Source organism: Cyclospora cayetanensis, unplaced genomic scaffold, assembly GCF_002999335.1.
Source record: "Cyclospora cayetanensis isolate NF1_C8 unplaced genomic scaffold, CcayRef3 CcayRef3_contig_94, whole genome shotgun sequence".
In the NCBI taxonomy this organism is placed as follows: domain Eukaryota; phylum Apicomplexa; class Conoidasida; order Eucoccidiorida; family Eimeriidae; genus Cyclospora; species Cyclospora cayetanensis.
Window position 1 is genome coordinate 1 of NW_020312768.1, and position 27,514 is coordinate 27,514.

A 27,514-nucleotide genomic window follows, 5' to 3' on the forward strand; every position below is an offset into this window, starting at 1 on the left:
TCCTCTAAGCACTCCACTAGTCACAGCTAGTTGCACACAGCATCTAGCGCATGCGGACACAACATTGTGCCCTAATGCATTGGGGAAAGGTTACCCTACAACAACTAAGGTGTACGAGCAGACAAACTAACTATTTATTTTAGGCTGTGCTGAGGTTTTCGAAAAGGCTGTGTTGTGGATGGTGCAGCTCGCACTATTCACGGAATCTCTAGTATATGGGCTACTGCCCTACGGCTATGTCGTAAGGATGCCTCAACATTTTGCCATGCAGCTGGCACTAGAGACCTTAGAAACCGTCTGTGTGCCGTTTTGAGAAAACCTCTGCCAGGTGGAACTCCCCCTTTGCCATAATAGCGCTTCGCTAAATTTAATTTGTTCACTTGAAGGCGTTTACTCGCAACTTTGGCCTCTACACTCAGCACCGACTACTACGTGTTTCAAAAAATGTTCCTCTGTTAGAAGTAAGATGAGCGAACAGGTAAGCGATCTTCAAATTCTTAATTTTTTTAAATCAAATTTAACTAGTGTACTAGAAGTTGTCGAGATGTAGGATAGGCCCCTACTGTATGAGCTAGAGGCTCTAGAAAGTTTCAAGCCCATAAGTTGTCTCTTGAGTATTTACTGCTCTCACCCACGATATCAGGTGCCCTCAAAAGCTTTATTTTGCTCATGCACTTTCAAGGCTTGCGGTAGCATGTACACTTGGCGAATGCTTTGCTTCAAAACATCCAAACGGATGAGCCCAGAGTTCGCTTCCTGGTAGATTATAGAAAAAAGGCAATAAGTTTAGCTCTATAAGTCACACGATTGATCTGAAGAAGTGCAAAAACACGTGTTGGAACCATATTTCAGCCTCCCCCCCCCCCCGCCTGGTTGTGCTGCGGAAGTCCACTGCCTTTATGTCAGCTTGAGCATCGTTTGTAGAACTCTGCTTTTCCATATTAATGTGGAAGAAGGCGCAGAGAGACGGACTCCTGGTATTAGCTAGGTATTTTAAGCCTAATACAAGGTACTTGTTTTTCGTGGCTCTTTTCCCCCGCGCTCACGTTGCGTGTAGGCCTTCCCTGGGTTGCGGTGGATTTTCTTTTATCCGAGGCAGATGCATCATTTGTTTTTATAAAAATGCATTATGCGAATTGACCAAACAGTTTCTTCTGTGACTGGACAGCTTTTGAGCATTGGAACAAAGCAGAAGCTGCCGTTGGGTCGGCAGCGTGTCTGGGAAGCCTCGGCATGCTAGTTTGTGTATTGTGGATAGATGCACGGAAATGACCTTACAGTGCATCATGGCAACTTTGCAGGCTGTATCTGCTTTGCTGCAGGGTAGCCACCGTAGCATGTCCTTCGGGATTATTCACTTTTCATGGAAATCGGCCTTGGTATGAACCAACGTGAGCGAAATTTTATAACAGCCAGGTCTACCTGAAGCGAGCAGCAGGCCGCATGCATATCCTCGGATACAGGCATAGAGGGCCTCTGCTAGCAATGGCAGATACCCTTCCAGGCATGACCTATACCGTTCCCCTGCGCCGCATCGTGATATCTTAAACGTGGAACGTCCCCCAGTTGTACATCTTGAGTTATCTAGAATGGCGGGGCGACAGCGCGGCCAGCTTGTCTACTGGGAGAAACAGGGGGCTGATAGGATGTGCGCCTTGCACTGCCTGAACTCCGTTCTTCAAGTGAGAGTGCACAACAGGTGGCTTTTCCGAGCAGTCATGTTTTGGGAGCCGCAGCACTCAAGCGGTAATAAAGTATCGGCAGAATATTTGAGCTTTTCACTGTGAGGGAAATTTTGCTTGTGAGTAAGTGCGATGCTGGTGCTTTCGATCGTAGGGGCCGTACTTCACTGAATCAGAACTGTCTGCCATTGGACTAGAACTCGACAAGAAGGAACGACAGCTCATGGCTGAAGGAGGTGCATAGCAGGTGGTTTCATTTGTGAGTGCTGAGTGTAGGAGCCTGGCTCAGATACGTTTGCAAGTAGTTGTTTTAATGGGGTGGATTGGAAGCCCTGGCTGTCCTGCAGATTTCTGCAAATTTCCCCAACAGGTGTACAGTCAGAAGACTACCAGGCTTTCTTGGCTGAAGGGAGCGGAAATGTCGCGGCAGATGGGTATTTCAACGTAAGCGTGTTGATAGAGTGCTTGAGAAGAAAGCGTATCCACTGTATCTGCCAGAAAGACGTGGGAGAACACGAAGAGCCCGGAATCGATTTTGGCTACATCCTCAACCACGCAGACCACTGGCTTGCACTGCGGAGGGTTCATGGAATGTGGTGGGCTTCCTATCATGGCGAATTCAGTAGCGAGCTGAATAACGGGTGAACAGGTGCATAAATGGCGACCCCTTTTCGTACGGACAGCAGTCTGAAGTATCCAGACAAACTTGAAGCTTTCTTTGTACTTGCGCGAACTCCCCACAGGTATAACCTCGATAGCATGAAGCCTGCACCTACAGTTATATCTACTTTCCACCTGGCTGCATTCCTAAGTTCTCTTACAGGACAAGGCTATACTGTTTTTGTAGTACGCCCAGAGGTCGGAGATCTCCCAGCCCCCGGAGTTATGCAAACACGCAGCAATAACCAATTCTATCTCACACAGAAAGAAATCGATGGTGAGATGCCTGTTACCACTTCTTTCCTTTCAAAACAGAAAGCTGCAATTCAAGACGGTTAGTGGCCATGCTTAATTGCCTCCCGACTTCGTGCGATTCTGCAGAGAGGCACAAGCAGGCAGCAGAACAGGCAGTTAAAGATGCGGAAGATGCTCAGCGGGTGGCAAGTGGCTTGAATAATGTGAGTGCACAGTCAGTCAGCAGCAACAACGGTTATGCTCCATTCATTTTCTCCTAAATGACATACAGGATGAACACGGTAGCTTTTTGTTTTGTGTATAAATGTAGGCAAGGCCTTTTCAGATGAGGGCCAGGCATAACTGCGGCAGAGCTGCACTGCTTGATGGTTTTGGTGCGAATACTTTCGAGTTAATGGGCTGAAGGGTACGGAAAGCTTTATGTGCGATGCATTCTAATTGCAGACGTCAGGAAACACCTTTTTAGCCAAAGTCCCGCGTGGGAAGGAGCCTCACGTCTGGCCGGAGGGGCAGGGCTAGTAAGCAAACACCGTTTTCAAAATCACACCCTTATACCACTTGCTGTGGCAGTAGAAGGCTCCAAGAATAGATGACCTCCAGTGGAGGCGCCTATTTGTTATTATAACTCCTATTTCCCGTTTAAAAACTGGATTCTCATATTTTGGTATTCTCGTGTACTCCGATCATCTCCAGTCGGCTCAACAATGCGGGCTCTCTAAGCCAGCCCACCGGAACGGAAGATACTCTAGAAGACCCTGAGTTGCAGGAGGCCATTCGTTTGTCCATGGAATGCTACAGGAAAGTACGATGCCTGAATTCTGTGTGTCTCGTACCCCTAGGCATAGGACGTGTACAAAGGCAAGGGTCACAGCAGATCGCGTAGAACCAGGTTATCAACATGTTTATCCCTGATGCGGGCTCTGTGTTTTCAGGAATTTGCGAAGCCCACGGAAGAACCCTCTATAGATGAAGATGGTGTCAAAACTATATTTGTAAGGACGCCCTCTGGAAAGCGACTATCTCGGCGATTTCGTGAAGACGACACATTAAAGGTGTGCAACCGTATTCATTGATATCTGCATGTTTGTGCTGACACAGCAGAGAACACGGAGAACCGGTTTCCCACGAGGGTCTACGTGATTACTCAATCGTTTTGAAAAGTCTCTGACCCCTTTACATACATTTCCCGGTCCCATGGTTTTAGCTGGGCACCCTAGATCATTGGGCTGCCCAGTTTTGTGAGCCTTGACGCGGCAGCGCTGTGGGTGGTGCTCTATTACAGCAAGTCTGCAACTGGATTGTCTCCGAGAGCCATGACCTGGAAGGTGTACAACCTCTCTCTTCCCTTTCAAGCTTCTCCCTTGTGCAGACCTTCCCACGGTGAGGACAATGGTAGGCCATATTGGCAATATTGAGTTCTTTCCTGTTTCTTATAATATCACTGTTCCTTACGGTGCATGCCGTGTTCAAGCCTACTTCTAATTGAATGGGCACTTAGATACCAACTGTGCCTACCACGTTCTTGCCCCGCCCTGCCTGTCTCTGTAGAAGCCTTCTACAGGGTGAAAGAGCAGACTACCCTATTTGACAGTGTAGTTCGACTGGATGCTTGCTTACAGGCGCCGTTTCTGCTCGCTCAACAACGAAGTGTTTTTGTTTACAAATTCTTGTGAAGTGAGTATTGGCGTGTCTACTTGCTAGCACGGGGGGCAAAGAAGCTCAAGTCCGCATCATTAGCACAAGCTGTTGGGGGCCGGGTGGAAATATGGGACTTTGTGATTGATCTGTAGCGATTCCGTCTACAGAACGCAGTCATGAAGTATCTTTGTGCTGGGTTCGCAGGAAGGTGCAGTGGTCACTGAACTGAGCTTGGGATCGTTGGACTTCCAAGCGCAAGAGCAGTTGATGCTGCAGCTTTGACAAAATGCTTGCAAAAGGCTAGTTGCCGCGCGTATGGTGCTGCTACGTCTTTTTCCGTGCACCTTGGCGCGTTCGTATGCAGGGACAAATGGTGTGTCGCTCTGCTTTTATTTCAGAGCAGCTGCTGTAGTGCTGCTTTACTGCTACAAGACATGCATTCTAGGGTCTGCATGTTTTACCCCCCGGATAAAATGCCAATTGCGTTGCTGCGCATCCAGAGTTCAAAGCGCGTTCACATCAAATATCCCTCTTTTACGTATTCACTGCCATCGACGAGCTTTTGACAATAAATACGTCTCTAGTTTCGAGTAATATGTTGTTCGGTGGTGCAGCACTAGGAAGCTACACACTCCGTAAGTCTTTGGTTCTTCTGTAAACAATCACACAGATGATGTGTGTTGTGAGCCGCCATACTCGCCTAGCAGCTCAAGCGCATGGAGGGACTGGCAAATGAGCTGTCAAGCGCAGCTCTCGCTAACTGCAGAGTGAAAATCGATGCCGTTTTTCACAAAGAAACCACCCATATTGCGTGGTTGGATACAAATTCACTAATGGTTGGAGGCTTTCCGTATGCTATGTTTTCCACCTCGTGTCATACGATGGCAACAGGCCCAACCTTCAATCCGTGGAGTTTCGAAGTTCTGCTGCGCCACACCAGCGGTAGAGTGGGGAGGAACTCCGCGCGGCTTTGCTTGCCAAGCATGAGTATGTGCCACGAATAGGCGAGGTTGCCCAACTATGCTGCCATGTTCTTTGCCGGATATAGGTGCAGTCTGACAGGCAATCCTGTAGGAAGAAGTAGGAACTGCTGATGGCCCGTAGGCAGTGTCCAACAATCCCTGTGCCTCGGGCACCCTTGCTTGCTCGCAACGGGCGTTTGCGACATACATTAGTCCACTTCCAGTGGTCGAATCAGACTGGAATGTAGCCCCTAGTATCGGGTAACCAGCAGGCACCTGATAAGCAGCAAAAGGTTCCCCAATCTGCGAGTTCCTTTGTCCATGTGCCACCGCATGGCTTCCCAGATATGACCTCTCCTGAACCTGTCGTTCAGACGCCGCTGCACGATTGAAGAATTGTTGCCATGCAAGTTGGTTTGCAGGTAGATACGGTCCCTGGGCGTGCAGGGTTGTGTTTTGAGGAGGCATGGGGTAGTACGGATAATCACTTCTAGGGTATGCGAGGGCATCGGGGGTTGATGGGGGGGCAATGCAACCAGCAAAAGGTGAGCCAAGAGCAGATGACTTTGCAGGGTCAACTGAGGCATCATTCTTAATGGCACAGTCAGGCAAAAGAGTCTTTCTTGTAGTACAGGTTTGAGTTGCGGAGATTTGGGGGGATTCCTTTTGTACCGAAGCCTCCACCCCTACGGATACACGACTCTTTGTTGCTCCGACCGAAGAATTCAACTGTTCCTGTTCAGCTCCCCCTACGCTCTGCTTCAGAATGGCAGTGTCAAGTGATACTCCTGCCGGCTCGTCTTTCAAATGAATTTCCGCCTCTCCGAGTTCTTTAGCGGCTGCCTTGGCGACAGCGACCATCGCATCCTTCAGGATCTGCAAATGATCTAGGCTAACTGAAGTGGTCAGAGATGGCATCGGAGCTGGGGGCCCTTCAGAGTCCATGCGACTGGCGGGTTCCACACCATCCCGTGTACAGTGGTGCTGACCCGATTGTTTCAATGCGCCATCAGACTTTGCACCTGTGGCGCTTCGCAACAATGCCGCTCGCAGCTCGGAAGGTGTCATGGACAAAATTGTAGTTGCGTGATGTAAAAGGCCATCAAAAGACTCGAGTGTTCCCGAGCTCAGCGCTTTAGCAGTGATGAATGAATCTCGCATTTCGGGCGCTGAGTTGGGAACTTCTGTATCCATTTCTGAATGCGTTCTGCTTGGCCGCTTATTATTCCATTCTAGGGGTATATCACCATGCCGGAATATACTTGATGATACATTTATACTACCGATATCGCTGGAATTGACAGAACCACCCAAATTCTTGGACAGCCTGGGCTCTTGCAAGTCACTGTCAGAGCCTTCAAGCGTGCCTTCCCCAAATGGCAATTTGGTGGTCTGGCTCAAGATTGCCGTGTCCATCGGCTTGCCCAATCCGGAAAGTTCGTCAGGAGCTGGTGCGGCCGCTGCCACCGCAAATTGCTGGAACAACGGCAGGTCGCCTGAGTATACCCATATACAAAATAGACACTGAAGGCTTGACAGAGCATTGTAAAGTGAGAGAGTCTTGAGCATTAGCATTCCTGAGGACCACTCATGACTTCCGTGGCAGGCAGTCACAAATGATACTCTGCAGATGAGGCCGAGGTCACGGTTTGCACGATACATAATAGGCAGAAGTTACCTGGTCATCATATTCAATCTGGCAGTGAACACTGGACTAACAGCACAGGGAAGTCGACCAAAAGTAAGAATTGAATACTCACCATCGCCAAAAGCGGTAGCTGTTCTTCGTCGTTCCCCTGGAGTGAATACGGATTCGCGCCTCGAAGAGAATTCGGCTGAGGCAGAAGACTTGGGCAAGCGGGTGTGGGCAGAAGAGGCGCCTCGGTTCAGATGACGGACAGCAACAACGGGGAACTGCTCGCTAGCGGTGAGAGACGACTTCCTGTAGTCGTCTGGTTCGTCTATAAGCGTAGTCTGGGTAGCGAAAGGCACAGCTCGATTAGACCAACCAGAGCCTCCGCGCCTTGACTCTGACAGGCTCTGTTCCTGAACGATTTCACCGGCTGCAGCAGAGGCAGCGATACCTGCTGTCCCGCTGGAGACACTTTTACTGGGCAGTACCTCGTCAGATGAAGCAGCTGAAATTACTACTGCCATTGACGCCAAGTCACACTGCGTAACGGGCGCCTTTCCACAAGCTTCACGAAGCCGGTTAAAGCATGCCAATAGCCGAGGATGCCGAGCAGGCAGCTGGAGCCTCTCCAGCTCTGCTTCCAGAACAGGAAGAAGATCGCCCACTGAAAATCGCCATACAAGAAACCACGCGATAAAGGATGGAGGCATTGGAAGCTGTTCAACAAATGTCCGTACAAGCTGTCACAATACAGCTTGGTACTAAGTATTAACCTGCGGACGGCCTGAAAGCAACCCGTATACATCTACAGACTTTGACCATCGGGCTTTACACACAATGCATGCAGCAATAGTGGGTAATACAACGTTGTATCCGTTTCTGTGAGTCCAAGCTGACCTTTCTCCTGATTAAACGACGCCTCCATAAGTATCCGGATGGCCATAACAATAAACTGCACCATTAAAGCATTCAGGTCGTTTTCCTCCGCAGCTTGGGCCTACGGCACATAGTGGTACTACAAGCCACAGCAATGCTGAACCTCCACAGCAAGCAAGGCAACACCACAAAACATAATTCAACTAAGCGGGAAGATTCACTGAAGATGATATGCTTGCGCAGTTCATGGACGAATGCCTAAACACGAAAACTGGGATATGCCTGCGGTGCCACGAAGCATCAGGCACATTATATAAAAACAGTGACAGCCACCGGTAGGTAGTTCTCGCCCCCCCCACCCATTGTTCAGGCTACAGAAAGATTTATGGTATATTTTAATTGCAATCGCCGATATTAAACACATAAGATATGAGCCTGCAGTTGGTGAAGCCTCCGGAAACCTTAGCATTCCACATAAACATACTTTGAGACTAGTAATTTCATCCAAAATTAATTGGAGACTGTCGTCAATCTTTGTATGTTGGCCAACAAGCCTGCACACGCACGCATTCATGTGCAAGGCAGACTGACCCACTATATTACGAAAGCATCGGTGCTAAATTTGCTCAGACCGCACCAGTTGCATGACGGAAGTCATATGAGGGAGGAGAAACTAGGCTAACTAGTAAAAGAATCGCACAGCTCCTGGCTCTGGTGCATTTGAACTCGCTCAGCCTCAAGAAGCCTGACAACGTTCTGTAGCTCCACCAGGCTCTCCTTATAGCCCTGTGAACACCAATATATACAAAGATGAAATGAGCAAATGATGTCACAAGGCTGGCAGTAAATGAACATTTTGAAATCATGAGGACCCGAGCGTTGGCACGTAGCTCACGTGGTTGTTAGATTTGCCATTCTCTTGTGATTGATTTGCTATGGCTACAACATCCTTGTTGCCTTTTTGACTGAATGCAACCACAGAAAGTCGAGCTGGTGCCATCCTAACAAGAAATTATACCAAACAAATGCTGTACACCGCACGACGGGCTTGATGAGCTCAATCTGCGCTCAATTCACTCATTCCAACGTCCTCATATCATTTATATGCCAAGTATGCAGGGGCAGCTAATGAGACACAGTTTGAACTTACTTTGTTACAGTCATTTCCTCGGTCTTGAGAGGCAATTGGTCATATGCACGGGCGGCGCAGACCGCCTTGCCCTTCCCAGGGTGAGCATCCATAGTAACAAGAGGCACAAGCATAAGACAGAGCACTCCTAATGCAGTGGCAGTAGGCCTCTTTTCTCCTGTTTTGCCGAATAATCTGATCCTTGCTTGCAAAATCTCAGCGAATGGGGCTGGAACAAACAATTGCCGCGGTGCATTGCACGCCAATGATTTCGTGTGTAAGTGTCTTTAACAGCAGGAGTTGGCTACGGCTGCTGGACCTTTACTGCACCCGAATACACTCTGCGTGCATCTAAGCCTGCCACAATATGACAGTGTCGACGCTGAATGGTAGAAAGCCAAGCACAGGAGTGCTGGATATAAAGGCCCTTCATTCGGAACAACCTGAATGCATAGACGACAGTACATCGCCAATTTGGTTTTGTAGACCCTCGCTTTATGCTTCGAGAAAGCAGTGGGCACCGCAGGCTCGCCACGAGCCCAGCTCAAGCCAACTGGTTCTGAGAAATGCAAGGCGACCCCAAGGAAAACGGAGACAGGGCGCTATATTATGTATGGCTTAATGCTACACTCGCTCTTGTAACGCATGTAAAGGGGCTTTGGGAAAGGGTACTCCCTTGGTCGAGGCAAAGGAAGCTGCTTCGTCTCTGCGACGGCCCACCGGTCGATGCACCGCTGCTTGGTGGGGGTTAGTGGCTTTGGATCGCATGCGAAGTCTTCCCCTCATGGAATCCTGTTGAGCTGTAGCACATCGGTTTTAGTAAACGGCTATTATGCTGCCTGAAGGCACTTTGTGTGATAATGGTTCACTGCTTACAGTAGACCGCTCTAGACCACTCGCGTGCAAGTAGCGCACGTCAAGCACTTCAGCCCTCCCGTATATATATGATGTGTATGTTCGGATTATGATAATCTGCCAAGAAAAATTTGTTCCTTGTGCTTTGCTTGTGCCTCAGTTTTTATGCGCGTGCACAACGTGGTAAGATCCTGCCTCCGTAGTTCCGGTGTCGCAGGTAAACTGAAGAGCCCCAGATCCTGGTCAAACTACACTTATTCAAATCTGAATATATCCCATTCACTTTACAAGGTGTGCAGTCATATGATAATCATGTATTAGCCGGACCCATCTCGTAATGGTTTTAGAGCGTGGTTCGCTACATACTAGAATGCCAAGCTTTCGCAAGCTAAAGAACATCTGGCACTTTCTACTGCACATGCCATATTAGCTCGAAAAATTAAAGAAGGATTGAATACTTGGTGTCTTTGCTCATGCATCTTGTTTATTAGAAAGTAGTGGTGGCTAGGCACAAGAAGACGCATTGCTGTACGCGTGCGCGCTGGATACTGTGTGTGAATAGCTGTGAATGCGCTGAACTTTTAGAAGGTGCAGGCACACCCTAGCTATTCCTCTGTTCGCGAGATGGAGCCGTGAGAGGCAAAGTCGCATAACGAAGTTGCTTACTTACAAACCTATCCAAGAGCATTAAGTCTAGAGTGGGGTATCCCCTAAGAAAACCCTGTATGGGGCGCTACAGCTGGTAGTACCGCATAGTAGTACATGGCTGTTATCGCTCAACCACTGGCTATGAAAGCAGCGGGGTCTAAGCTTTCCCTTATTCGTTGTCTGCTTCTATCAAGTTTTTTGGAATTTCACTAGTTTCTGTTTACATGTCAACCCGATGAAAAACCGTTGAATAGACATTGACGCTGGCACAACTCCTTTAGTGCAGATGAGGCCGGCTTGCAAGCTTTTGTAAGCGCCGTAGCTTCGCAGGTGGTGTAACCATATGATATGTCAGCGAGTGTAGTCTTTGGGGGTACGTGGACAAGATCATGCCAATCAGCAAAGTATGACGTCCATACCGATGCGGAAGTACTAGAGGATTTCATCCAGCAGTTGAAAATGCTCTTTGCTTTGTACTCCCTAAATAAGAAATAGCTAGTGGTCTGATCGGAATGCTTATCTGAGAAGGATGCACTCCAACAGTGACTCGATTCATTTCAAACGTCAGAGATCACAAACTCCAGGAATGGGCGCAGCAAAGGCAGGCTGCTCTTCCTGGAGAACAGGGGCACGATGGAAACAGAACTCTCACCCACACAGGCTGCGGAGCACTGAAGGGGTCCACAGCTAATAAACACGCAGTAGAGAGCCATCACAAGCCGATGCTGCGTTTGTGCAAGCACGCACTAGGGATTAGAGTTGCTAAGATGCATTCTCACTGGATGTGAGGTGAACATGTTATCCGGAGATGTAGCTCAAAAGTGCAGTCTGCCTGTTCACTCGTCAGCGCGTACCTGAGACTCAGGCTTGCCGACGGGCGGCAGAGTGCAAAGGTTGACGAGGCCACAGTGCATCAATGCTTTTCTCGAAAAACCCCGGAACTGGGCTGCAGTAGCATGGTCCGGGACTTTTATGTAGGACCAGTGCACCATGACGCAGTCCTAGCTGTGTCACGGGTGACCCGATGGAAAGCGCACATGTGACCACATCTGCGCGCTCCGAAGTGTTGTGATTCATAAAGCGCTAGGAGAGAGCCGCTGTTAGGCTCCTCAACAACGCGCATTTCATCTATGCTGAGCAGGTAGCGTTGGTGCCCCGGTAACGTAAGGCACAGTCTTCATGCGGGCAACTCAGCAGCACGGTTAGGAAAAATCGTTCTGTGCAAGCATTCCGTCTTATTATATCTGCATTCAGCTCCCTGCTCTAGGACTAGATCAAACGTGCAGAGACGAAACAGAGGAAATTGGCAAATATCAAGGGAGTGAACGTGGATGTGCTCAATACTGGCGAACTGCCACTGGGCTGGACAATCTCTGGTCGTCTAGCGGACCCTCTTCAGCTATTTCTCGGGTCAGCCTTGAAATATTCTGGAATTTCGAAAGCTCCTACACCAACGCAAGGAGACTGATTAGCAGGCAGACTATTATAGACTGATTAGCAGGCAGACTATTTGTTTGAAAAGGCAGAGTGCTGGAATCGACCAACGCCTTTGGGCATTATTCGGTGTTGGTGCTGAAGACAGCCAGAAGGTGGAACCTGTACAATACCTCATATCCATATAGCAGGATAACCGTGAAACGGAATCTCACGACTCTTTATATCGGCTACTTAGTGGACAACCTACGCATATCAACAGTTTACTCAACATTTGACTTCGCAGACGCTTTCGTATGGATCCCCTGCACCCTGCTGAGAGCCACCAACCCCATTCTACACTCGTGCTTGCAAAAACGAGGTACGTGTATGGAGTTTAGACTTACCAATGCCCAAATGGACAGCAATGGCAAGTTGTTCGGAATTACAATGAGCTTATTGAGGAGGGCTGGATGGCTACCTCGACAGACGAAGTCTCAATATTAAGCCACAGCTTTTAGGAGCGCCTACAGCACCTGCGGGGGGCAATTCAGCGGTTGCGGTGCAACCAGTGGTATGTGAAAGCACCCATTCATCCACTTTTCCCTGGGTTTCCGTGTTTCGGCTGCCGAAATCGAGCCACATTTGGCAAACAAATTGAAGATATCTAGCCTCGCTTTTTACCTTGGGCAGCTGCAATGTTGTTGAGAAACTTTGTGAGCTTGCATCTTGTTACCCAATTTTCACTAAAGTGTTTCCTTCAATCGCTGCTCACTTGGCTTATTTACTTTTGCAACCGCAGTGCACGACTTGGCAGAGGAGGCTGATGCCGCAGCAAGTATGCTTGCTGGCCACCCTACGCCTCCGACTCGCGTCGCCCCATTTTTGGTGGCATTGCTTCCCAGTAACCGATGCTAGTGACATAGCTCTGCTATTATCTCTGAACAGGATACGGGCTCTCCAATGTATCAAACTGTTGATTGACATTCTTATCCTTCACCGAAATTGAGCAGTGGTATCTAGTGCAAAAAAATCCTATGGGGCGTGGTCGGGAGTAGACGAATGTCGGCACTCCATGCTGTTGTTTTGCTTTTGTTCAGCCTGACCATCAATGTTTTAAGTTACGTGCGAAGAGTTGTGAGAGCTCTGTTTACCGTATATATTAGGTGTATTGGGAGCCTCTTGCAATACGCATGTACAGTGAAGCAAGTTGAATGCAGCATTGAAGCGGTCGCCTACGCGGAGTTTGCGACGCTGCAGCGCATCACTATTGTGCCGAGTAGTAGGGATTGCTTGCAGTGCTTCACGAATTCTATTGAGCTTCGGTGTGTCTTACGCCTGTGGCACTCACAAATCCGCTACAATTGCCACAACTGAAACTGGTAGCACTGTGCAGCAGTGCAACGCTGACGACGCCTTGTTGTGATTCGAACAAAGTGGTGATCTGGTCGCTTATAAATTCCGACTTCACTCTACTCTTCCGCGTTGCATAAAGCCTATGAGTACTTTCTTTACGGCTACGGTGGAAATAACTCTACACGGGAAAGCGCTTATTTTTCTTTGTAATGTCCTGGAAAGCGTCTTGCCGCGGAGGCGTGTGCAGAGTAGTTTCCATATTTACAGAAGCTGAGGCCGCCTAGTGCTCCTGAACCCGGCCATTCGCAAACTTTTCGGTCCCAGAGCGGCTATGGACTAATCTGACTATGGATTATCCTTTTAGGCTGCTGGAGGTTAAGGGTCAATATACCATCTGTGTCATTGTTCACAGATCGGCAGCTATGCTTATTGCTGCATACGCTCTAGCGCTACCACGGCCCCGAAAATTGCCAATGTATGGTAAAGTAATGTTATGAAAGCCTCACGGAATTCTCCACGAGTATAATCACAGAAAGGGAAGCGAAGCTCGTTGGTGCATTATGCGCGTGCCTTTATGATCCCCTACACACTGGCCATTATGTGACCACTGCGAACATCCTGGACCAGATTAACAGACAGAGCACACCGAGCGCCACCATCTGCTGTAGTTGCTACTCTTTGCTTAAAACTAACTCTACTGCTTGGCTTGATTTCCTCGTTGTACGGAGTGGGTGACTTTGCAACAGTACACTCGTATGCCCGTTGCTATCCAGGGGCTCCTCAGTTTAAACTGAGGAGCCCCTTTCCGGTCCAGGCCTGTACTTGGAGTTTGGAACATGCAGTCACCCTAGCACCGGAAGGAACCAAAGAATAGCTGGATTGTGCATGCGAATGGATGTCCAAAGCTGAATAGAGAAAAACCCCAGATTATGGAGAGCGGCAATCGGTTTGTGCGTTTCGAGCCTGGACATTTGATTGCGGTAGATTGGCAGGCTTTGCGAGTTGCACCATGAGGTGACCAGACGTTTGCGGCCAGGTGGCTAGAGCCATTTGCGGTTACGAAGCAATGCTCTCTCTGACTCCATGTATTTCTGAGAGAAATTGGAGTTGCAGCACAATAATCAACAGTGGCTTTGGAGAGGACTTTTTATCATTTTCGAATTATTTGCTGACTTGCTTGAGCAGGCAAGTTGCCCCCGTGTAGAGGCGAAGGAACCACATGGCGTCGTAGGTGTGCTGGATTCTAGAACTGTTCAGCGCCAAGGAGACAGTAAAAGGGAGCTTCAAATGGAACAGTTAAAGGAGCGCCACCCTTTTCGGTTAAAAATGCGTAGTTGGGGCTTTGTTGTCTTTCAGAAACTTCATGCTCCTTTTCGGTGCACGAAGCTGGTCACCATGAAAGGTATTTTTCGAGCTCCTTGGTAGTTTTCTCTCCCCAACGCGCTGCTTTTGCTGAATTGAAAATTTTTATTCATGAGTATTCCTTGAATTGTGTCCAGCTGTTAGTGCTGAGCTGCGTTCTATTCCCAGATATATGTAGAGGTACTTTCGACTATGTTGTTTATATATACATGCCTTGCATCCGTATTGACGTGATACTTTTCTGAATAGTATGTCCTCGCCGACCTACCAAAAAAGACCCTCTGACAAATGATGCCGCTATGCCACCTGCGGAGCTACTAGGCTAATCAGCTTGCAAGCCGGCCTCTGCCTCCCTAAAAGGCGTCGTGATACGACCAGCTTCGACCTCCAAAAAACTTTCCTCCTCAGACTGCTGCCAAGAAACAAGGCAATTGAAGTGCCAAATAACTTGATCGAAAACACACAGCTGTTGCAGGCACAGCTGAGACTCCACTATATCCACACCTCGTGGGTTACACTGCTTCGAACCATGCGGTACTAATGACTGTAAAACTCCATCTACGGTTTCCGTAGGGAAACACGTAGTTACGGACTGAAATTGATATTACTAAGGGGTATGGGAACTCCCTCCTTCCCCTGCCGCGCCGTCAGACTTTTCCTTACATCAAGGGGAAGGAACAGTCAGAATGAGCAAAGCCTCACCCTCGAGGTGCTCCGAGAATTCACAAGTAGCCACACTTAGCATCCATCATACGCACACATACATATTTGCACACGAGCATAACTTTGCGTCTTCTTGTATCTAGCTGATAGTATTCGGCAATCAATGAATTTGCTAACAGACAAACAAGAAACAATATTTTTGACAATTTCAAGCCAAATGCAGATACTGTAGTAGAAATTGTTTTAGTGCATCGTGGCCCTCTGCCGGAGTGCATAAAGGATGCACTACGGTGCACTCTAGTTGTCTCCCCTCATGTATCCGTGCTATTAAGGCTGCGAGCAGGTGAACAACAGCACTGAATATTATTTCATTAAGCTTTTATTGAGTCTGAAGGTAAGTTCCTTTCTACGGAGGCCGTAGATCGAGCGTCACACAGGGAACCCAGCTGTCGTCTAGTTCATTTCGACTCGATAATGAAGCGGGAACAAGGAGTAGAAAAATCCACAGGCAATGATCACTGACCAACATGCTATTAGCTGTGGAAGGTGTTTGCTGATAATTGTCAGCTGAGCGATAGCTATGCACTCGACTTTCCACTGAAGTAGAAAATATTAATGCATAGCTAGCTGGCTCGATTTTCCTGAGCCCTCTAATGGAGCAGTATTTATTGCCCAACGGTAACGCTTAATCTTCCTCCGGAGGCATAGATAGCTCTAGACTCAAGGAAAGTTTGGTAAAATGTAATTGTATGTTTTCTCAGAAAAGTTTTCTCATTCACCTCTTCGCAGCCTTGCTGCCTCCGGTATCTGGGTTCAGCATTTTACAGTGAACCTCACTCATTCCGCCGCCTACGCTCCTCAAAGCTCCCCAAACATGAGGGGAAAGGTATAGCTAGGGTGCGTCAGTCTGCTCTCTCTGCGCACTCCAAGCATTCCCAGCTACATGAACACAGCATCTCACACACATGCACTTGCCACTGCGTTCTCTGGTACCGAGCTAAAAGTAGTCTGCAATAATCGATCAATAAGAAAAGACAATCCAGTTTGTCGAATTTTCACTAATTCTAAATAAAGTATACCTCGTGCAGTAGAAAGTGCACCAAGGAAGCTTAGCCTGCTACAAAAAACCGGTGTAGAGCAAAACACATTATCCACTTTTCCGTGACAAAACATGGAAAAGTAGAGAGTCGACGCAGTGGCTCATCCAATGATATACAGCCAAGCCACAGCCTGATTTTAGACGCCAACAAGCAGGCATGGCGTAATTCGTTGTCCCTCCATTGCTTCGTTGACGGTGCTCGAATCTCGAAGCGACTAACGGATTCAGATCATATGTCCAACCCAATATTATCAGGACTATTTAAGGACTTTCGTGGCTGAGTCTCTGTGCTACACCAGCCATAAGTGACCCTGGATCCATGCTATACTTCCTCACATCGTACAGGGGCGTCTACAGCTATGTGAGTGCAGCCTCTGTGCCAGGGAGGCAGGTCCTGCCTACCTAGGATGTCTATACACCAAACACACTCTAAAGTGATACTTAACAGAGTGAAATCTGTGCTAATTTTGCTCCTCAATAGCTGCAACAGCAGGAAGCCCCTGCTCCCGATGAGCGCTACTGCTACCGCTCCAGCCGCCATTACTGCACAGTGGTAACAGTAGCCGGTCATGCATCAGCAGCGTACTGAGCTGATGCGTTTATATTTTGAACAGCAGCGTGATTAGAAGCAGAATCCTAAGGTACACAGAAGGCCAAATACATAGCCCAAGGCAGCAGTTTCTCGAGGGGCAGCAGCCAGCCCCGCAGCAAATACAGCAGAGGAGGAATTGCGGTACGAGGAGCTCAGCAACGTTCACCCTTCGTACCGTTGTATCTTCTCTTTGACCAAAAGCAGCAGCATGAGTAGTAGTAGTTGCAGCAGCAGAGCCAAAGTGGATTGTGCAACGCTGGTTGTAAACGGGGAAGCACCGGCCGCCTGTACCGCTTTCTACTTAGAGTCTCTTTGGTGTACTTCTTTTGCTCCGTTCCCTGCATGAAGTAGAATCAGTAGAAACACGCACGCTAGCAGCGGCAGGAAGCGTGGAAGAGCTACACATAGCAGCGACAAGTGTTTTTCGTTCTGATGGAGGGAGAAACTATTGCAACGGACACGCACGCTGCTGCTGAAGGACGCACCGCTGCAGCACTTCATAATCCTCAGCTTCAACAGGAAGAATTGTCAGCAACGTCTAGAGACGAGGGCTCGCCAGCAAGAAGAATCAGCGGCCTTACTGAGACAGCAACTCAGAATGAAGCCACAACGTCGGCAGCAACGCAAACCAGGGAAGTCGCCGATGCAGTCCATCCTTCAACTTATGCGGTGTTGAATTGCAGAGGTGGCTGTGGCATCAGCCGTAGTCCTGGGGCACAAGTGAGTTCGTATTTGCGCATTCGATCGGCTCGGCGCAACCCGTTATCCACAGGAGTTGCAAGCTTCAGCAACGATGCTGCTTTGCATCTCCTGCAGCAGCATGGCAGCAGACATGGTGGCAACCCACCAGTTGACGAGATAGTATCGCTTGTACTGCAGCTGCGGCAGCAGCAGCAAGACCAGCAGGCTTTGGTCGCACTTGCTACGCAGCAACACCGATCGCGGAGAGGAGAAAGCAGGTTGACACGACAACAGCAGCAGATTCAGACGCAGAAGCTGCGCTTACATCTCACGGAGTGCAGGCATCTGCTTTTGCGGATTGCCGATCACACAATAGGGGACCTCCAGCAAGATGCCAATGCCCCTAACGCGTCCAACGCCACCAGTGGCAGCAGCAACAGCGCTTCAGGCATGCGTACCGTATGTTTGTTTGGCGGCTTAGGAGGCATTTCTGCCCTGGTGGGTCTGGCAACAGGAGCAGCAGCGCTGCCAGCTGCACTTCTGTCACGAGCATCGCCAGCGGCTGCAGTCGAAATCCGGGACTTGCTTCATGTGGTGTTTAGCGAGTCATTCTACTTGCTCAGGGAGTTTGTACTCTCGCATCCGCCCATTGCAGACCAGCTCGCACACAACGCTGGGTAAGCAGTGAATATATATACATAAATATGTGAATAAGTATATAAAAGTATGTAAATAAATACACACAAAAATATGTAAATATACACAAAAATATGTAAATATACATAAAAATATGTAAATATACATAAAAATATGTAAATATACATAAAAATATGTAAATATACATATATATAAATATAAATGTATATATATATATACTGTTGGTACTGCCGCAAGTGTAGCAGGTGCTGTTTTTCCAGTTGTGTATTTTTATCGCTGCTGTCCCTTCGCTGGTGCGAATGCAAAAACTTTTTGCTGCCGATTTGAAGGCACCCCCCACGTGCTGTACTGCCTGTACGTTTGCATCGCTGTAGACAGTTTTTGGCATGTGTGTTGCAGGTTATTGAGCTGCTTGTTGTCTTGTCTGGTGTGCCCCTCTACCTGCGACGCCGCTGAGATGCTGCTTGAAGAGCTGATAGCGTCTAGGGAGACACCCCTCTCCTTGCATTTTTGCTGTCCTTCGTGGCTTAGGGGCCATGCGGGGGATCATCCATGCGCTACTTCCTTAGGATCTCCAGCGGCAGCGACGACAGTGGCGGTGGGGGGAGGCAATTTGCTGCAGGGAGGATGGGGGGAGCTTCAGGTCAGACATATTGCACTGCTAGCACGGCTACTGACGCTCCTTGTGGTTGAAGCAGATGATCGCCTTGCGTGTAGCAGCAGCCTTTGGCTGCTTCGTCGCCCTCGCTCTTACAAGCGGCATCGCTGTGGGGAGGTGGCTGCAGTACAGAGGCGAGAAGACATGCTGCAACAGCAACAGCAGCAACAGCCGCAACAGCACCAGCTTCACTTGCAGCCGGTAGGGATATCTGCCCATCCTTCGGCTTCGGCAGGAGGTGCCACCAGCCACGCCCTTAGCAGCAGCAGCAGCAATAGGCGCAACAGCTGCAAGACACAGAAACAGCGATGGAGTCCGTGGTTGCTCGAGTCTCTAGGGGATGCGCCCACTAGGCCTGAAGAGACTCGAAAGGTTCTTTGCGATCTCATTGAGATGGGCCCCATACACTGCAGTAGTGACAGCCTGAATGAAAGCCTCGATAGCAGCGAACATACCAGCAGCGAGGAAGAGGCGAATGCTTTTCAGCCCGTCGCCGCGATCGGCTGCCGCAGTCGCAGCAGGAAGCTCCGCGCTGCTCCTTCTGTTCGCATGCAACAAAATGTGGATCGGGATATATGGCTGCGGCGCAGGAGGGGGCGCTCGGCTGCAGCTTTCTTGCTGGGGAGGACAAAGCTGCAGAGCGACGATGAGCAGGTGAACGTACACCGGAGGGCCTTCATGACGCCTGGGAGATCGTGCTGCAGTGAGGGGGGCTGCAGCAGCCGGCATAGTACCAGCTGCAGCGCTTGTGCAGACAGCAACAGAGAGATCCTCCTACAGCAGCCGCAGCTCGTTGAGAGACTGGTAGAACTGCTGTGGCTTCAATCCATACCTCTCCCCGGCTTCCTCTCTGGAGTTACATGCGGGGGTGGGGCAACTGCTGCTGCGCCCGCTGCAGCAGATAGCGGAGACGCTCTGTTGGAGCTCTTGCAGAGGAGTAACACGCCGCTATTCGATCTTGTTCTGGGGGAGGCAAGTGGACCTAGGCCTAGCACCCGAAGGAGTCGGCACAGCAATGCACGTGCAAGCGACGCGATGAACTATTCGGCTACGTCCAGTGCGTCGTGGAGGCGCAGCAGCAACAACAGTGACGCTCCAGAAACTGCAGCACAAGGCGGGAGAGGAGGCTTCATGCCCCTTATGTCCAGACCACGGATGCCGTTCAGCCTTCTGCATACGAGAGGGACGGCCGCTTCAGTTGCGCAAGCTGCTGACACACGCCGCCGATCATCGAATGGGGGGCCGCCCGCAGTGCGTCCTACTGTTGAATCACGGCTTGCCGGAGGTTCTTCTGGTGCTTCCGTAGAAGCATCTGCAGTGGCCGATGTGCTAGTGAGCGGTGGAGGAGGTTCTCTATTTCGGCGCCTTTCTCCGTGGCCTCTCGTTGGCGATGCAGTCGTGCGCGGGCAGCCTGAGGGGGCAGCACCTGCGAGCAGCGGCAGCAGGAGGAATTTGCATGCCAACGCGTCCTCCACGGATGTAGACATGTCACCAGCAGAGCAGGAGGAGGAAGCAGCAGGAGAAGCGCCTACACCCGAATCAACTGCGCCGACTGGTTTGGCAGCAGAAGCAACAACCGCTGCTGCTGCTGGGATCTCTGTCGAGCTCACAGCAGACACAGTCTTCACCACACACGACGATATCGCGTCTCTTGTGGCTGCTGTCTCTGCCGCAAGTGCCCCGAGCATCGGCATTGAGTTCGTAGCGCCCTTGTCTGTGCAGCAGCAGCAGCAAGGCGGCATGGCTGTCGCTGAGTTCAGAAGCAGCGGCCTGCCAGCAGAAGTGCAGGGGGTCGAGTCTTTGGGAGTGGGAACGGCTGCAGAGGGACTTAGCGCTACTACCAGCGCAGCAGTCGCATCCGCTTCAGAAGCCCGTCGACGAGCTCGAGCAGCTGCAGATGCAGCAGCTGCAGCAGAAGCTGTTGAAGCCGCCTCGGATGCGATCCGCGGGGTGGTGGAGGAACCGGTTGCAGCCTCGGGGGGGGCCATATGGACGGTGTCTGCCCTCGTCGGGGAGAGTCCGCAGCAGCAGCAGCAGCAGCAGCAGCAGCTTCGAGCACTTGTCCACGTGCTTTTGCAGAGGGCAGACGACTCGGAGGATTCCACGCCAGCCGTTGGAATCAGTGGATTTGCTGCAGGAGCTGAAGCGTCGCAGCAGGTGGTGCAGATTCATCAAGGCCTCGGGGTGCGGGACGAGCTGCAGCTGCGGCAACTCTTTCATAGGACTCATGAGCTGTACAGACAGCACAGAGCTGCACTGAAGCGCCGCAATCGCCGGCGAAAGCGGAGTGCTCAGCAGAGCAGTGGAAGCCCTGCTGGCAGCGCCTCCCACGTTGCTGGAGCAGCAGCGTCTGAGCGACAGCAGCAACCCGAAGAGGCATTTTGTCGAGAGCAGCACGCTGAACACGAATCTCAGCAGCAGTCGGACCAGCAACAAGAGGCCAGTTTCATGGGGCGGTTGCTCCGGAGGCTGTCGACGCTTTCCTTTGGGATTTCCCGTGGGCAGCACGCCGCTACAGCAGAAGGGAGTTCTAGCGATGCTTCTGGTGTGCGGAGGCCTACTCCCCAACGCGTTGGAGATGCGGCTAACAGCTCTGTCGCGGAGGGTTCGCCAGAGGGCAGACAACACTTGCTACGCCGTCGTCGCAGGAGGCGCAGTTCAAGTAGCGGGACTAGCGATAACGGCGGTTCCAACAGCCGTCACCGCAGCAGCAGTGGCAGCAGCAGTGGCATGCGCAGCAGCAGCAACGACGGCGTCAGCAGCAGGGAGGCGCCGCAGCAGCAGAGTTTCCCCTGGCCTCCTAGGCCTCCTGGTGCGCATCGTCGGCTGAAGAAGAAGGAGCAATATGGCGAGTCGCGCGAGCAAGGACTGTCTCGGCGAGATCGCTACAAGAGGCGAAAGTTGCAGCAGCGGCAGCAGCGGCGGGTGCGTTTGCAAGGGACTGATGGCTTCCTGCGTCAGCCGCTGATGGAGAGTCTAAGTGCAGATGATCCGTACAGCAGCAGCAGCAACAGCAGCGTCATGTCCTCTGGCACGGAGGACGAATCTTCTGAGCTACAGCAACTGAAACAACTGGAAATCAAAAAGGCTGCAGCGGCAAATGCTTGTCGTCCTCGAATCCCCTTCAGCGTTGGTGCTGCCTTGAGGGCCACTGCAATCCCGCGCACTTTCTCAGAGCAGCAGCAACAGCAGCAGATCCAAGCAACGGAGTCAGTGGTAGCTGCTCGTAACGGCAGTAGTCCGCCCGCAGCCGCGGCAGACAACTCGCTGCCCCCTGCTGCAAGTGCCGCAGAGGCTCAAGAGCAGCAGCAGCACTCCGCTGTCGGAGCCTCCGAAGAGGGACTACAGCCCCCCACTCTCACTACCCCTCCATTAGCGCCTTCAGCCACAGCAGAAGCTACACCCGAGGACGCTGAGCCGTTGGTTGTATTCGACCCTGAGCTGCCATTGCACGAGCAAGCGCAGCAAGTACTGCAGCTTTACGCCTACAGGTCCCTAAACGACGTTGGCTCTTCCCCTTTCACCCGCGTTCAGGAGCAGCAGGAGCAGCAGGAGCAGCAGGAGCAGCAACAACAGCAGCAGCAACAACCCGCCGTCGCCGCTCGAGCTGTTGGCGAATCCCCAGGGGAGGATGGTGTAGCAACTGCATCCGCAGGGGCGGATGGATCAGCCGCACCCCCGAGCAGAACACTCTCCTGGCAACAGTGGGCGACATCTTTCTTGGGAGCATCAGGCCTGTTCTCCGATGCTGTGGCAGCAGGAACGCCAGATGGTGCGGCAGATGCAGCAACTGAGGGAGGAGCGGCATCTGCAAATCCAGACGAAGCCAGCGCACACTCCAACACAGCAGGAGCAGCAGGGCGACCTCCTCGCAATCCACCTGAGAACGCCAATTCGCTGCAACATCAGCAGCCACGCCGTGATACACCTCCAGAAGAGGAGCAGCAACAGCTCTCGACTGGCTCGGTGCATGAAGTGCTGACAGCGGCCTTGCAGACGTTAAGGGGTGTTGCCGCGCGAAGCAGCAATGGGGCGCTCGAATTGATTCTGACCACCGTTCTCCAACAGATAACTCCTCCAGAACAGAACTACGTTATTCGCATTGGGTCCATCCTTCAGCACACAGTGAGTCCATTTCTCAAGCTTAGTCTGAACCACTAAAAGACTCTCCATCAATTGGGTGAACCTTGCAAGGATTTTTGGAGGGCCTCTTAGAATGCCCAGGGGCCTCATTTCTCTTTCGGTACCACGTTCAGTGATCCGATGCATGGATGCAAATTCATGCTGGTGTATGCGGAATTGTGCTGGTGTATGCGGAAATGTGCTGGTGTATGTACATCTATGCTGGTGAATGTGCATCTATGCTGGTGTATGCGCATCTATGCTGGTGTATGCTCATCTATGCTGGTGTATGCGGAAATGTGCTGATGTATGTGCATCTATGCTGGTGTATGCGGAAATGTGCTGATGTATGTGCATCTATGCTGGTGTATGCGCATCTATGCTGGTGTATGTGCATCTATGCTGGTGTATGTGCATCTATGCTGGTGTATGTGGAAATGTGCTGTTGTACAGCCGGAACTGTACTTTGTTGTTTGTTCGCTCTTGGGAGGCAAGACGCGTGCTGCGGTGCAAAGACGCCTGGGGCGTCTTGGCATCGTTCGGCTGCTTGGAAATTTGCTGGAAACGCAAGTATGGTTTAGACCAGATCCTTTTGCCCATCAGTGGCTGCAGGCTGACACCGCTCAGCAGCAACAGCAGCAGGTGCAGGGTGAAGCGGAGGCGGACGACCTGCAGAGAGCAGACGGCAGTCTCGAAGCGAGTCCTTTGACCACAGGTGCAAGTTGTGCAGAGAGTGCGCCTGTTGGAAGCGGTCCTGCAGAAGCCTCCACAGATGCGCGTGCTTCATTGGGGGAAGGCTTGGCATCAAGGAGTCGCTGTCTGTCTGATGAGGGCGCTCGAAGAAGTAGCGTCAGCAGCAGCAGCGTGTATACGATGCCAGCCTCGTTTAGCGTGTCTCTTTCTGCTTTGCCGCCTCCCTCCCTCTCTCTGGACATGTTTTGCTGCTGTGAAACGTCTCTGTGCGCCTTCGCCCTAGAATTGCTGCGTCTGATCCACGATTTGGCAGACTATGAATGCGGCCCGGTAGCTGCTGACATCAGGAGGGAAATGCTTACGCCACACGAGCGAAACATTGTGATGCATGCCTTACGCGTGCCGCGTAGGGTTGATCTGCGTCCACCCTTGATCCGAGCAGTACGGCAGCGACTCAAGGTCATACACCCCCATCCTCTGGTAGACGCCGAAAACACACGGAAATCGGCACAGCCTTCTGCTGGAACGGCCAGAATCGCAAACAGTGATGCTCTCAACGTGACGCCCTCTAGTGAGGTATGGCAGCAGCATCAACAGGAGTCAGGAGGCGGCGAACACGAAACTGCGGAAGCGAATGTCGAGGAGGTGCATGAAGGGCAGCAACACCAGCGGCCAGCGTCAGCCGACACCAGCGGCAGCTCCATTGAGGCAGCAGGAACGCATCGCTCCAACGAGCAGTTCGGTCGCATTGCGACACGCTATATTTTTAAGGGAACAGCGGGGTTGCTATCGCGCCTTATTTGCATATACGGGCACGAGCCTCCCTCTTCAGTCTACAAGTTTTGGCTGGCCTCGTCCATAGAAGCGTGTATTAGAGGCGCTGACCCCCTCATAAAGGTGTTTGCGGCTGAGAGTGGATTGCTGCAGATCATCCTCAGGGATATGCACGCAATTGCTCTCGAACAGAAAGCGCATCTCGAACAGAAAGAACACTCTCCCCAGAGCCAGCCCATCTCCACCCCAGCAACGGCGGATGCCTCTATGGATGCGGACTGTACAACACGGAGTGACAGCAGCAGCAGCAGCACAACGAGGCCGACTGCCAACACCAGCAACACAGGATGCGCGGCGCACCGTGGAATGCTGCAGTCCTGTTGCGACCTTATGGGGGAGCTGCTCAAGTTCAACCCCTATGTACTGCTGCTCCTGGATCGGCACTTCGCTCGGCATCCTGAAGCTTTTAGGATTTTTGTCGCTACTATTGAAGATCACCTTATCGACACGAACGTTCTGGTTCGGAGTCTCTTCCTTACTTTCGAGTTTTGCAGGCAGATAGCAAGGGTTCACGCGCTTGCAGCCAGGAGCATCGCCGCATGCTCGGATTCATCATCCGGGAGCGAGAGGGACGGAGGCTCGACGGTGCAGGAGGATCTGAGAAACGCTACAGGGATGACCGCAGGGACGAGTACTACAGCCGCAGAGGCACTCGAACTGCATGCAAAACAGCGCGCCTTGCCTCTGTGGAGGCAAATGCATTTCTTTGACCGCAACTCCTCCAGCTCTGTTACTCTGCATGGGCCTCAAGGCGGTGGAGTGCACGTACAACAGAAGCGAGCACAGCGCACCTCCTGCCTCGCGCAAGGCAAGCCGCATGATTCAGACTCGTGTTGCGCATCGGGGGGCTTTGCTGCACCCACTGGACTGACTGTGCCTTTTGCAGACGGCGCGGTTCTTAGGGCATTGCTGAACCGCGGAGGCAGCAGAGTTTGCAGCAGTGGTTTTGCAGTCCAGACAGCACAGCAGGAGCAGCCGCTTCATGATGACGTGTGTTACTGGGACGTTGCGCCCTTGGGCGTAGGGCTTCGCCCCGATCCATCTCCGTCGATGGTGGCTTCTGTAGTGCGGGGTAGCAGGGAACTGCATGCAGTGTTTAGTGGGAAGTACCGAGTCGATGTGAATCTACTTCTGGATGAACAGCAAAGCCCGCTTGCAAAGTTTCTTGCTGAGAGGAGGACTGAAATACTCAAGAGGCTCATGTGCGGTAAGTCTACTCGGCGAAGTTCCTATCTATTTGAACTTTATTGTATGCTGCGTGGCTTGGTACTCCCCTGGACATAGCCAGAGCCTCGCATCTATACCCCCTAAGTTGCATTTTCCCCTTGCTGAATACCATGCATCGGAATATAGACCCTTGTAAAAGCAGCACCACAATTGTACCAGAGGTGCGTCTCAGAGCTACTTGTGGGCGTCTTTGGTGTGCGTGTTGCTGCTACTTTAGTGGTATCCTTCGAAGGGGTTGTTCCAGATAGCATTTGCTGCGTAAACACATCCCTTGTGTTGCTCCTGTTGGCACTACTGGATGGGAAACTGCCGGAGACCTTGCGAGATATTAAGAATCAATTCAAAGAAGCTGAGGTTTGTCTTGCTCCTGGCTGTCTTCATTTGACCCCACGTCGGCTGTGTGTTGTCGTAGCCTGTCCCATCCAAAGGCGGGAGGGCGAGGCGGGGGGCTGTAGAGTATATATATATATATATATATATATATATATATGCCCTGTACCAAGCTGTGGGGATGCATTTTTGCATGTTAGGATCCAAGCGCATTTTCCTGTTTCTGCATGCGTTGTATGTGCAGGCGGAGGTTGCTCGAGGCGGAAACCCTCCAGGAGTGGGCGCTTCCTTGAGAAAACTGATTGAGTCCGGTGAATTCGAGGGAGAAAAGCACTTCCAGGACTACTCACGCCAACGGGACAGCGAGTCTGCCCTCATGAACTCAATGGGGATCGGGATATTCAATTTTTGGCGCTTGCTGCATTTCTGGCGGGTGCATTACATCAGACGGTGAGATTCATAGGGGAATTCAGTTTGTGTATGATGCGCCTTTGTGCCCCTGAATCCACGTGGGGTCCCCACCAAGTTGCAAGAGGATTCAATTTTTAATGTCTTCTGCGCTGCATTGCATCTGAACTTTAGGAGGAAAGATGCCCGGGGATTGGAATTTGCCTGCCAGATACCACTTGAGTATTGGCACGAGGTTAGTTCGTCGTTGCTGTATAGGCACGGATTCCTGTTTTATTTGTGCAGTACACCTTGACTGTCTTGGTTTAACTTGCTTTGCTTTTCTTACCGTGTTTTTGCTGCAGCTGGTTACTATTCTCTGTGGTACGTCGGAAGAACCAACGAGTCTGGCTTATCCCCATTAGACCGACAGACGCCGCCGAGACTGTTACGCAGTCCGTCGTTGTAAGACTGAGGGACTGCCTGAAGGCACTCTACTCTTTTTGAGGCCGCAGCTGCTGAGCTGTCTTCCAGCGTTCCAACAGCGGCAGGGATCCACATAGGTGTTCCCCCTTTTCATGCATTCGTATATTCGCTTAGCTGGCGTTTTTTTCAGTCTCCGCGCAGCCCGCAAACCGGGATGGCGTCGCGTCCTAGTCTTTACTCTAGCTTTCATATCATATGAATTTAAACTTCAGACGTCTCCAAAAGATAGACGTGCCGCTTGACACCCCTTAAAACGGACCTGAACCTTCCCCGTGTCCTCTGCCTCCATGTTTTCGCGACACCTAGTACCAAAATAAACGTAATTTACTTATATGTGCTAGTTCGGTCAAGTTATCCCTCGAGTTCGTCATCGAATAGCTACGTTGCATTGGCGCAATAAGCAAGGAACCCCAACCCACCCATCTTTTTACTTAAAATGGGAAGCACTGCTATGAAGGCTACTCGATGTGCCTCTAACTGCGCTCGTTGCTTTTGGTGCAAACTTCTCGCTGCAAAGATTTCGCCGCTGCTCAGAACTGGCGGTGCTGCTCCTCAACCTGCTGTGATGGTGCTGTGAAATGTAGAATAACGAGGGCTCCATTGGGTGCTGCTTCTT

At 51.0% G+C, this 27,514-nt stretch overlaps 3 protein-coding genes across 3 annotated transcripts; 2 read left to right on the forward strand and 1 right to left on the reverse strand.

Annotated features, from left to right (window-relative positions):
- Window positions 1–1,589: 1,589 nt before the first annotated feature.
- On the forward strand, window positions 1,590–4,517 carry LOC34623696 (putative ataxin-3 homolog). The gene is made up of 8 exons (XM_026336128.1): window positions 1,590–1,682; window positions 1,837–1,918; window positions 2,053–2,278; window positions 2,426–2,619; window positions 2,724–2,831; window positions 3,042–3,166; window positions 3,322–3,399; window positions 4,440–4,517. Exons 1-8 carry the CDS (start codon window positions 1,590–1,592, stop codon window positions 4,515–4,517), a joined length of 984 nt encoding a protein of 327 aa, XP_026191913.1.
- Window positions 4,518–5,065: 548 nt separating this feature from the next.
- Window positions 5,066–8,948, reverse strand: LOC34620278. The gene is made up of 7 exons (XM_026336131.1): window positions 8,857–8,948; window positions 8,602–8,707; window positions 8,407–8,462; window positions 8,191–8,260; window positions 7,728–7,827; window positions 6,958–7,494; window positions 5,066–6,693 (listed from the first exon to the last, which is right to left on the reverse strand). The coding sequence occupies exons 1-7, from the start codon at window positions 8,946–8,948 to the stop codon at window positions 5,066–5,068; spliced, it is 2,589 nt and encodes an 862-aa protein (XP_026191916.1).
- An 8,307-nt stretch (window positions 8,949–17,255) lies between these two features.
- LOC34620279 lies at window positions 17,256–26,837 on the forward strand. The gene is made up of 8 exons (XM_026336132.1): window positions 17,256–18,181; window positions 18,561–21,982; window positions 22,196–22,944; window positions 23,395–25,675; window positions 25,913–26,049; window positions 26,270–26,475; window positions 26,608–26,668; window positions 26,778–26,837. Exons 1-8 carry the CDS (start codon window positions 17,256–17,258, stop codon window positions 26,835–26,837), a joined length of 7,842 nt encoding a protein of 2,613 aa, XP_026191917.1.
- Window positions 26,838–27,514: the final 677 nt, after the last annotated feature.

What these genes read in the sequence shown, in the direction of transcription:
- LOC34623696 (XM_026336128.1), top strand. Translation starts at nt 1,590, where the DNA reads ATGGCGGGGCGACAGCGCGGCCAGCTTGTCTACTGGGAGAAACAGGGG. An exon ending in CGGAGGGTTCATGGAATGTG is followed by an intron (nt 2,279 to 2,425) that starts GTGGGCTTCCTA and finishes AACTCCCCACAG; the next exon opens with GTATAACCTCGATAGCATGA. An exon ending in CCATGGAATGCTACAGGAAA is followed by an intron (nt 3,400 to 4,439) that starts GTACGATGCCTG and finishes CTGGGTTCGCAG; the next exon opens with GAAGGTGCAGTGGTCACTGA.
- LOC34620279 (XM_026336132.1), top strand. Translation starts at nt 17,256, where the DNA reads ATGGAGGGAGAAACTATTGCAACGGACACGCACGCTGCTGCTGAAGGA. An exon ending in GGTCCATCCTTCAGCACACA is followed by an intron (nt 22,945 to 23,394) that starts GTGAGTCCATTT and finishes GCTGTTGTACAG; the next exon opens with CCGGAACTGTACTTTGTTGT. An exon ending in CACTTGAGTATTGGCACGAG is followed by an intron (nt 26,669 to 26,777) that starts GTTAGTTCGTCG and finishes TTTTTGCTGCAG; the next exon opens with CTGGTTACTATTCTCTGTGG.
- LOC34620278 (XM_026336131.1), bottom strand. Translation starts at nt 8,948, where the DNA reads ATGGATGCTCACCCTGGGAAGGGCAAGGCGGTCTGCGCCGCCCGTGCA. An exon ending in ATGGCAAATCTAACAACCAC is followed by an intron (nt 8,463 to 8,601) that starts GTGAGCTACGTG and finishes GTGGAGCTACAG; the next exon opens with AACGTTGTCAGGCTTCTTGA. An exon ending in ATGAAATTACTAGTCTCAAA is followed by an intron (nt 7,828 to 8,190) that starts GTATGTTTATGT and finishes TATGTGCCGTAG; the next exon opens with GCCCAAGCTGCGGAGGAAAA.